General features: G+C 51.4%; 1 protein-coding gene across 1 annotated transcript; it reads right to left on the bottom strand.

Moving 5' to 3' along the window:
* Window positions 1–1,701: 1,701 nt before the first annotated feature.
* On the bottom strand, window positions 1,702–9,416 carry LOC119563966 (atrial natriuretic peptide receptor 1-like). The gene is made up of 5 exons (XM_037881486.2): window positions 9,022–9,416; window positions 8,444–8,542; window positions 7,176–7,267; window positions 6,034–6,171; window positions 1,702–5,888 (listed from the first exon to the last, which is right to left on the bottom strand). Exons 1-5 carry the CDS (start codon window positions 9,218–9,220, stop codon window positions 5,559–5,561), a joined length of 858 nt encoding a protein of 285 aa, XP_037737414.2. The 5' UTR covers window positions 9,221–9,416; the 3' UTR covers window positions 1,702–5,558.
* Window positions 9,417–10,844: the final 1,428 nt, after the last annotated feature.

Genomic DNA, 10,844 nt, shown 5'->3' with positions numbered 1-10,844 from the left:
CCCCCTCTGTTGCACAGTGCCAAGGAGCAGGACCAAACCAGCTTGGCATTCCTCAATGCTGTCTTTTACCTGGGATGTGATTGTTTCTGACACTACCACAATCGCTCGGCCCTGTGCACCACGCTGTGGCATTTCCCGGGACCTAGCAAGTGACCTTGTAGCATGTTCTCAATCCACTTTCAGGCTCAGTGCCTTTTATCTTGGATTCAGAAAGAACAAAAAGAAAAACAAGAAAGCACTAACATAAAGTCTCCACTAGAATGCGTCTGTCTTACTGTGCAAGATTTCCCATCTACCTCACAAAACTGCCCTGCCCTCCAGAGTCTCTCCTCACATTTACAGGCAGAATGCAATGTGCAGAAAAGAGTCACAATCGATGGTCACATTGTGGCATCAGTAAGGACTACAGGATCGGGCCCTTAGTCATGCAGGGGGCATTTAGACACACCCATGCAACTCCCCTGTTGAAGCCATGAGGGAAAAATCTGGCCTCTAGTTGTGACTGTCTCGCACCTCACCGTGTGCCTCAGATCTTGGCTAGCTTGTGGCATCTCTGGTTGTGGATCATGTTACGCTTGTACGTTGTTGCTGGCATTCAATACGTGTGCGTGTATGTATATTAGTACACTTTAATCAAATCCACCTCGACACATTAGTATGTATATCCTTATTAAATGTATCTGGATTAGATTCATTTTTAGGCCAGAAACTCATTTCCTACTATTTTGACATTCTTTATAAATACAATTCAATAGCCAGCTTAACTGTGGTCCGATCAGCCTTCCTGGACGGGCAAAGAGCTTGGTGCAGTTCTGTTTGTTTTCCTCTCCCCTGTCCAGCATGTGCTTTTTCTCCCCAGCCACCTCCACTCCTAGCTTTGATCTCCAGCTTTGATCTCCTTTAGGGGCTGGTTGAAACCAAGTATAACTTACTGGAATTCTCTGCTCTCTACTGCTGGCTCCCGCTTGGCTTTCCCACCTGTATTCATCACACACACACACCACACCACACCACCCCAGTGCAGGTGAGAACATTTCTCTGGCCCAATTTAACCACCAGGTAGAACTGGGAACTTTGCCTATTGTAAGCGGGAGGTGGAAATGTTTTTGATCTGTGCTGGTATTCCCATTGTCATTTTTATGAAGCTGGAGGCTTGTCTCAGGCCCTCATTTCAAGGGTGCCACCTGCCACTACACGCTGGTTTTAACTATCCAAAATGCTAACCAGCTGCACAGAGACGGTTAGGAGTACATGTGATGTAGCCTCCCACCCCTTTTGGGTTGTGGGAAGAGATGGAAGGGAGAGGGCCAAGGACAGGTAAAGGAGATGGAGAGGAGAGACTGGGACAGAGGGAAGATGGGGGGAGAGAAAATGCTGAAGGTAAAACAGCAGGACAAATGCTGCTCTGTTCTGCGCCCCCCGCCCATGCCAGTTTCCATTGGCTCAGTGACTCCCTAAAGGTCTGATTAATGCATCCCAGTGATATTTAAATGGAAAATGGTTTACAGCAGCATTGGGCGGGGTGGGGGCGGTGGTGCTGGTTAGGTTTATTCCATGGAACTTCACGGCAGTGTTGCCAGCTCTCGTGATTGCACCGCGAGTCTCAAGGTAGTTGATGTTTCTCTTAAGCCTCAGCTCCTCGAGTCATGTGATTCCGTGGGAATCTCTGGTTTCTTTTTAAAAGTACAATTCTAGCCTGTGTGCTTGTAGAGAAAACTCGACCCCTGAATGCTGGAACACCAGAGGGCAAATAAAAGGAACCCTAAAATGTATTAATTTAAAAAATATTATTTTTTTTAAACCAGTCATGATTTTCTGGGGCTTGACTCCTGGGATTTGAACGCATGGAGTTGAATGTGGGAGCAGAGAATTTTGGTCTCTCCTCCTTGCTAAAGGGATTCATGCTCTAAGGCAGCCCCCCTCTTCCCCTTTTACTTTCAGCAGCTGGCAACAGGAGAAGGTTCCCATGTGGCTGACAACAAAGTGCACTGAAATCACCCTCACTGGGCCACCTCCCCTGCTTTGCTGGATGATTAGCGCTGCTCACACAAACAGGGCTGGGGCACCTCAGCCAAGCCTTTAGTGACATCTCCTGGGCACTCTGTGACACAGCTGCATGAGCCCCCCCACACCTGTTAGGAACCTGCTGGCACATGAGAATTAGCATCGGAACAAGCTGGCTAAAAGGCTGGAGCCCCGGAGCGCATGCAGAGGTTCCACGTGCTGCTGTGTTGAGAGGGTCGCAGTGTTCCCCTCCAGCCAGGACGGTGTCCGCTCTGGGTCCTGCCTTCCAGAGTTTTCAGCGACAGCAGCAGTGTGGGGACGGGCAGCGCTGGCTAGCCTGGCCTCAAGGAGCTGAGATGTGAATCTCTGGGCTGACAGGCCATGTAGAAGTAGGTTGAAGGGATGGAGGAGGCTGTGCTTAGACAAGCACACCCATGTTCCTTAAACACACAACGCCAGAGTTAAACATCACATGGTAACTCTCCTATGTTGTCAAGATTGACTTAGTTGGTCAGGTGGTAAATGCTCTTCCAGATGTCTGTCTGGCTTGAAATCCAATAACCAATTAGACTCATCCTAGCCACATATCCCCATCCTATGGAGGTTGCAGAAGAGAGATCCCAGATCCATTGGTTTTTTTTTTTTTTTACATGTTCTACCATGGCTGGCTAAGCAAAACCCAGTTAAGGAGACACGATTCTCATGGAGTTTAAAGCTCTGCTGTTTTCCTACTCACTATCCTGTTAAAGAGAGGGGTGAGGGCAAGTGGTCTGATCTTAGGGCTAGGGGGGAGGAGCTCCCAATTTCTAATCCCAGCTCTGACATTGGTTTACTGTGTAGACCTGGGCAAATCACTTAACCTTTCTCTGCCTCTGTTTTCCCCATCAGTAGTAGTAGTATTAATTATTTGTATTGCCTAGGGACCTCGATCAGGGCCCTCAGTGTGCTTTGCATGGTACAAGCGAACAACAAAAAGCTTCTCCCTGCAAAATGGGAACAGAGTCCTCCCTAACTCAGAGGTAGGTTGTGGGGATTAATTAGTTATGTAGGCAGAGAAGTCTGAGAAGTGCTAAGCTTTATTAGCAAGTCTACTTTGTGTGACCATAAAGACTGATATGAATCCGAGTGCCATTTGACATTAGTGTGCCTCTCAGAAGACAGGAGAATGCAAATGCACGTGAATGGACATTTGTGTTTGTGCAAATGCATAGCGGGTTCCCCACCATGAATAACCGAGGTCCATCTTTTGAAATCAAATGCGTCCCCCCTCTGATTTAATGGCACAGCCACACCAGCTGATGCAAGATCTCCCACTGCTGGAAAACCAGAGTCCTGAGACCCCAGCATGCCGTGTTATGAAAGATAGAAAATCGTCAAGATTTTATTTAATGCCCCTCTTGTAGGAGACAGCAGGAGCCTTGCGTTCACCTTTGGATTTACAGTGCTGATTGCAGCCACAGAAATTTAGAGCCCAGTTCCAAACAATGTTTGTCACTGTCCGGGGCCTTACCTAAAACTCGGCATCCATCCAGGAGGCAGACATGCTCAGAGACAAGGGGAGCGGTCTGTCTGTGCCTCTCACCCCTCCGTGTCTCTAATTCCAAGCACAGATTTTGTTCCAGCCCAGGCAGCCATGGCACAGTCATGGGTCCAGCTACTGCCGAGGCATAATGCAGGCAAAAGATGTCATTCCAATCAAGCTCATGCCCCGGCTTGCCCAGACAAGGGCCTGCCCTACTAAGAGTCAGTCTCAGCAGAGGACCCAACCCGCTGGAACACAGCCCCAAGCCTCACCTAGCGCCGGCCTTGCTGCGTTTCAAGCACAGGCCCCCCCGAAAACCACCTGGAGCCCAGCTACCCTTCCACCATGCCGCTAATTGTGGAGCCGCACAGACCCAGTGCATAGAAAGAGGATCCACACTGGTCCTTCCTGTCTGTGGCAGAAGCAGACCCTGGCTGGGCTGGTTCAGAGCTGGACCAAAGCCGGTTGCACTAATGACACTAATTGCTGCCTTTCATCATGGAGACGGGGCCATTTTCTGCAATTTTCCTCACCGAAGCCGGGGAGGATCTGAACAGGCTCCTTTCCCATGCAAATAACTTGTTTCTGATCTCGACCCAGGATTTTCATAACAATCACAGACAGCAAAGTGCTCCTCCAGCTCCTGCCGCCCTGCATAACCAGCTGCCTCTCTCCCTCTCCTTTTATGGCTGCTTCTTTTGCACCTGTGGCATTTGCTTGCTCCGGCTCGAAAGTGGTGCCTTTTCAGCAGCGTCTGCTGCGTTCCCCCTCTCCTGCTTAACCCGCACCACATCTGCTGAGCGCTGGCTGAAGCCTGGTGGAAGGATTCCGTCCTTGCAGTCTCCATGCAGTGCACCCATGTACCACAGCACCTCACTCAGCGATTTAGGAGACTTTCCGTAGCTTGACACACACGTGCTCCCTGCAGTGACCTTGTCGGGTTGATTGATGGGACTGATGCAGGCTTTCAGCCTGTGAAGAGAGAACCTCAGCAGCATCCCTTTGATGTTTCACAGTCCCCATTAGTAGCCAGGGAACTGGGATGGCCTGGCAGAAGACAACACAGACCAAATGGATCGGAGGTGCATGAAATAACGTATATTCTGACAATAGAGAAATGAAGACAGGATGCAGCTTCCCAATCGTGCCTGCCACCCAAATAATCTGCGCCTGAGACCACCCTGGGGCCTTGACTTCCTGTCCTTCCTCCCTGCAGTGAGCCCTGGACTGCTGATTCCCTTTTCTGCCGTAGTTGCCTCAGCTCCTGTTCATTGTGATAGGTAATGTGGTGCGTAAATCCAAGGGAGGAAAAAAACAAGCTAAACTCTCAACAGAGGGCCCTGGCCTCCCCGCGCATTGTTAACTGAGCTGCAGCCACCTCTCGCTGCTCCGTTATAAACAGACTCCCCCAAGGTCTAGACAGAGATTTGGGAGAGGCCAGGTGGGGTGGGTATTTCCTCTGCTCTGGGTGTGAGCTGGGAAGAGGGACTGCTGCAGGGAGTTAGAGAAAAGGAGAGTTAAGCACCCTTCACGCACCGTTCGTCTCACATAGACCTGGCCCAGAAAGACACTGGAATTAAAGAGGTGTATTTCCATATTCCCTGACACATGCTGACGTTACATGCACCCTCTTCTCCATAGGCCGTTGGCTCCCTATTCTGTTAGCCAAGTTTCTCGACTCCTAGGAATATATTCTGCTTTGTTACACTGCAGTAACACCAGAATAATATGACTGAAGTGAAAGGAGTTACACTGGTGTAAATCTGGAGTAACAGAGCAGAATCTGACCTGATTTCTCTCTCACCCCGGTTGGTGGGGGGGTCCCAGCTGTAGCATCACAATGTCTCCTGGGTTCGAGAAAAAAACACATTCCCCCTATTTCTACTCCAGTTTTAGATCCTAACGCTGGCTGGCTTCCCCTGTTAATCGGAAGCCAGAATGATTGCTAAATACAAAAGATGCGGCACTTTAATAGCAACTGATGGTACCCGGGGAAAGTCCATTCCCTCATCATGGGTCGCATCCCATCCTGTCACATCCCATCCACAAACCCTGGGAGAAACCCATTTTCTTCCAGCAATCCACTCCCATCGTCTCCGAGATACTCCCCTTGGTCCAGACTGGCACCGTTGTCCCCTTGCCCAGACACTGGAGAGCCCAGTGGAACCGTGTTATTCTTGAGGCTCTGCGGGTAGCTGTGATGGGACCCGTTCTTCGGCTCCCGGCCTGCGTCGCTGATAGAACTCCCAGCTGTCCAAGCCAGGTCAGAGTTTACTCTGGTGTGGCCGGCTGATCCCGTCCCATCCTGAGATCCTAAGGTGCTTCTCTCGCTCAGCATTGCGCCCACGGAACCTGTACTCGACTATCAAACACAAAGGAACACTGGCGTTATCATCTATACACTGCAGGGGCCTCCCAATAACCTCGAGGAGAAAAGAGATCCAAGTGCCCCACTTATCTCAGCCGATGACCATGCATTACACAGACCAGAACACTCAGCCCCTCACTTGTTGGGCAGACATCGGACTGTTCTCCATCTTCTTTTTCCTGGAGATGGCTGGATTCCAGTGGCAGACCAGGCTGTCATTTTGGACGCTGTAGTTCTTGTTCCCAAGGAGCCAGTAGGTTTTCATTTTGCCTTTGCCCTGGGCAAAAAGGGGGAGAGAGCAGAACAAAACCCATGGCCACTGGCTGCGATCCACACGGGGAACTACTGCTGGGGCCATGCCTACAGTTTGTGTTGTCAGTGCATGGGTCTGACACCCATAGGCCCTTTCTGCTCTCCTCTCCAGGGGAAATGATTGTGCTCATGGAAAGATTTCATACTCTGCACAGACTTGAGGTGCTCATACCGCAAGCAGAGGGGGTATATTTCTCACGTGCCCAGGCTCCAGAGAGCTGCAGCTTCGGATCTATTCTGGACTAAAGGAAACAGCAGTGTCAAGCTGCTGAAATGGTTTTGGAGTGCAGGGAAAGGATCAGTTCCGATAAGGGACTTGCGGGGGCGGGACTGGCAGCATCATTCAGTGTCATGATGATGCTCTTGTATTTACTGTATTTGCGCAGGGATCCTACCAGCCCACCCCGGCCAATGAAGCCGTGTGGGTCAAATCCAGCAACCGTGTTTCACAGCACACACCTTTAACATGACAGGGCAACACGCTACCACAGATGAGGAGACATGGATTGCCCCATCTGGTTACACTGGAAGAGGGAACTTAGGGCAGCCGTTGGGCCTGGGCCTGAAAACCACAGTTAAGAGCCCTACTCCCTTGTGAAAAGCGTCAGGACATGATCATCCGGGGAGGAGGACCGGGACCTTTCAGTGTCATGTCTTATCCAAAAGGCAGCACTCCGAACAGCAGAGGAACCCCTAAAACCACGACCGGGCATCAAGAATTCCTCAAAGAGCCGAGTGTCTCCTGCTAACTCACCAGCACCTCTTCCTATACAGCTGGCTTTTCCCTCGTGACCTCCTATCCAATCACCCACCAGGCCCAACCCTGATTAATCTGTGAGGAGGTCACGGACCATCACAGTGTGAGGTGATGGGACTTCGCAGGCAGGGGGTGGGGGCTGGATCCATTTTCTGTTTCTTCCCTGTCCAATTAAATTGCTTTATTACTGCGGCCCCACAGGAGACGGTTACCTTGATTTCAATTTCCCCTCTCAGCTCGATTTCATAGGCATCGTCCATAAGCAGAGCTTGATAGGTAGCGGAGCTGATGTGTATCTTCTGAGCTGCGGTTCAGGAGAGAGCGTTAGACGTGACGGGCACCGGCCCGCCCCAGAGCAGGAACAGCTCCCCCTCCTGCTCCCGTGGCCACCTGGCCCTGCCTTGTCAGCACTGCCTGGGACTCAGCCGGTCTGGAAATCAAGGGGACTCGCTGCGTGCAGCTAAGGCGTGTGTGCGTCTTGGATAATGGAGGGTTGTGAGAACCACAGCGAGTGCAAGGCCGGCGGAGAGTTCGGACTCGGTTCGTGGAGCAGGGGAGATGGTGCGTACAAGGCGGTGGCTTCAGCCACGACTGCGCAGTGCAATAAGAGGAGCGTTGCCATAGCCCGGGTATCCGTGGTATTTCTAAGGCACCTGTTACTTTCATATCGAAGTCCCTGTCTCTCCTTAAAAGCAGATGCTTAGCTTGCCTCCGACTGCTGCTGTCCTTCTCTGCTCTGGGCATAGGCACGGACTTCTATTTTTCCCGATGGATGCTCTGCCCGAAGCCCCACCCCCTCGTGAGGCCCCGCCCTCCTTCTGCCTTTTCCTGCCCCTGCCCCGCCCCCACACCTGCCCTTCACTCGCTCCTCTCAGCCCCCTCCCCCAAAGCCCCCCCCCCGCCCACCCCTCCACTGCTGGCTCCTCTCTGCCCTCCCCTGAGCCCCCCACCCAACAGCTGGTGGTTGCTGAGCACCCCTTTATTTTTTTCCCATGGGTGCTTGAGCCATGGAGCACCTACAGAGTCGGCACCTATGGCTATGGGTCATATACTAGTCAGGTTCTTGTGTCACCCGCCTCGCCGTAGTATCTGAGCAGCTTCCCGGAGCGCCTTAAGTGACATACTAGCATTTGTCAGGTGTCACGGTCTCTCTTTTTCCCTTTTCTCTCCAGTGGGAAAATTGTGAGTGTGTGTGTGTGTGTGTGAATGCAAAGTGGTGACGGTTCCTGGAGCCTGTGGGAGTTCATTCACCAGCCCCAGAGAAACCTCAATCACTTGCACACTTAACCCCTGCCATTGTGCTGAGGTGGACAGTGGGCAGGATGGATACGTTGGGTATTTCTGATGAGTCAGTCATCATTGTACCGACGTGCCCTGAAACGCGGACCTGAGCCTGTTTGGGCATCGGCCTGTTTGCTGAATGAGCTGTGGGAGGGACAGGACTGAGGGGGGAGGGAAGGGAAGCGCCCGAAACACTTACGCAGGCTGGTGGACTCCATGCGAGAAGCTGTGTTCACCGTGTCCCCAAAGAGGCAATAACGGGGCATTTTGTATCCAACAACGCCAGCCACGCAGGGGCCTGCAGAAATGCAAGGCAGAGAGAGTCCAGGGTTGAGAGAGGCCCGGCAGAAATGCCAGAGCAAAGTGAGATGCAGGTGCCAGTTTTAATCTCTTCTTGAGCATATCATTTCTGGCCCTCTGAAGTCAATAGGAGTTGCAGGACTTCAGGACTGCAGGCCCTCAGTAAGGGCTTCAGGACTTGGCCAGCTATTAATACTTTGTACTGGTGTAGCACTTGACATCGGAGGGTCTCAAAGCACTTCGCCAATATTAATTAAGCTTTAGAGCACCCCTGTGATGTAGGCAAGAATCCTTACCCTCCCTTGGCAGATGGAGAAACTAAGGCAGAGAGACTTGGCTGTCTCAGGATCATACAGGGAGTTAGCGGCTGATCTGGAAATGCAACCGAGAAGCCCCAGTTCCTATCCCCACCCCGCCCTCAAATCACTCGACTGCTGCCTCTCTCCTGGTTTTGTTCTCTGGTATCCATCTGCACACCTGTGTGGATCCCAGCCCGCAGCTGCAGCCTGCCCCTTGGCATGTGGGGGATCAGGACCTGTCGGACCGCAGCCACCAGGTCCAGAGACATTTTGGCAATCTCATCAGCATGCTTCTCGCCATTCCTCTCCGGCAGGCCGCTCACCACCATGTAGGCATCGCCGATGGTCTCTATCTGATGGGAAGGGACAAGCATCATTGAACTGCTGGTGCCGGTTGTGCCAAACCTCCCTCTCAAAGAGACATGTGGGCTCTTGATTCAGGGATCAGGTTGCCTTTGGCCTCCACCCACTGGCCAACTGGCTGGATATTCCCTCCAGGGGGGTGTTTTAGAATCACATCCTGTCCTGCCAGGCAGCTGGTATTCAGTGTTCTCCTGTGCTGTGAAGGGGTGTGGAAGGTTTTGGGGACATTCCTTGCACTATATATCCCTCTGTGGGGGAGCCCCATTATCCTAGGCAGTGGCACTGGGACAGACTCTGGTCTTCAGAGGGTGGATTAAAGCAGTGGTTCCCAACCAGGGGTACGTGTACCCCAGGGCTACGCAGAGGTCTTCCAGGGGGGGTACAGCAACTCATCTAGAGATTTGCCTAGTTTTACAAGAGGCTACATAAAAAGCACTAGCAAAGTCAGTTAATTAAACTGATTAAAATTTCATACGACTTGTTTATATTGCTCTATATACTATACACCGAAATGTAAGTACAATATTTATATCCCAATGGATTTATTTTATAACGATGTGGTAAAAATGAGAAAATAAGAAACTTTTCAGTTATAGGGTTCTGTGACATTTTTGTATTTTTATGTCTGATTTTGTCAACAAGTGGTTTTAAAGTGAGGTGAAACTTGGGGGTACGCAAGACAAATCAGCTTCCTGAAAGGGGTACAGTAGCCTGGAAAGGTTGAGAGCCACTGGATTAAAGAATCAAAGCTACAACTCCCAGCCAAACTAGCAGATTAAGGGTTAAATTCCCAGATGCCAGCCCCTAATCAGCTCTGCTGGGGTCCCTGGGAGTTAGGGCTGGGCAAACAGCGTGTGGTTGTCTTGCTGAACCTGGCTTGATCAGTGCAGGTGACCCTTGTTGCCTAATCAGGAGTTTATAAGAGGCCTGGCTGCCTCTGAGGGAAAGGAAAAAAAACACCCCTGGGCAAGAGCTGGGATCCCTCCACAGCTTGAACATGCCCGGTATGTACCTAGTTTGTTCCTTGGGTCCAGCAACTGGGTGTTCACTTTGTCTGCAAGCTTATCTTAATACTAGATCTTTGCGGGCCCCTCAAAGGCTGGGGATGTCCTGTGGATTAGGGCTAGTGTGACTGAATCATGAAGTCTCTTCATGGAGAGGAGAGAGGGTTCCTCCTCCACTGGTGGGAGTTTTTGGGGTGTGGGGGAGGAATCCTCTCTCCCCTCCTACCCTAGCCGTGCCCCCCCCCATACATCCCCTACCCCTCTGCCTTGGTCTAGTGGTTGATTCACACATGTATAATTTCTACATATGTTTAACGTCTGCTGCCCCCCTGAATTTACACAGAGCTTCTCCCTTCTCCACACTCGTCTAGGAACACGGAGCAGAAGGCTCCGGTGGGAGAGAATTAGCTGAAGCTACAGCAGCATTTGTTGCAACTAATCAGCTGGAGGGGCGCCAGATCCCCTCTCCCAGACAGGGAATGAGAAGATCCATGGCACACAGTCTCCACCCCCACCAAAGAATTTCGCTCACCTTGTAAACATCATAGGACTCGATCCTGGTGTCGAAGCAGTTGTAGAGGTTGTTGAGCATCTCAACAACTTGCAGGGGGGTGCAGGAGGCAGCGATGCTAGT

This window comes from Chelonia mydas, chromosome 18 (genome assembly GCF_015237465.2).
Source record: "Chelonia mydas isolate rCheMyd1 chromosome 18, rCheMyd1.pri.v2, whole genome shotgun sequence".
In the NCBI taxonomy this organism is placed as follows: Eukaryota; Metazoa; Chordata; order Testudines; family Cheloniidae; genus Chelonia; species Chelonia mydas.
The sequence above is the reverse complement of the archived record's forward strand: the minus strand, read 5'-3'. Positions and strand labels throughout refer to the sequence as shown.

Bases quoted from the DNA above. Each gene is read 5' to 3' on its own strand.
- LOC119563966 (XM_037881486.2), bottom strand. From the start codon at position 9,220: ATGATGCTTGTCCCTTCCCATCAGATAGAGACCATCGGCGATGCCTAC. The intron at 8,543-9,021 runs GTGTGCAGATGG...GCATTTCTGCAG, and splicing joins GCGGGCTGGGATCCACACAG to GCCCCTGCGTGGCTGGCGTT. The intron at 5,889-6,033 runs GTGAGGGGCTGA...TGTGTTTGATAG, and splicing joins GTCCGATGTCTGCCCAACAA to TCGAGTACAGGTTCCGTGGG.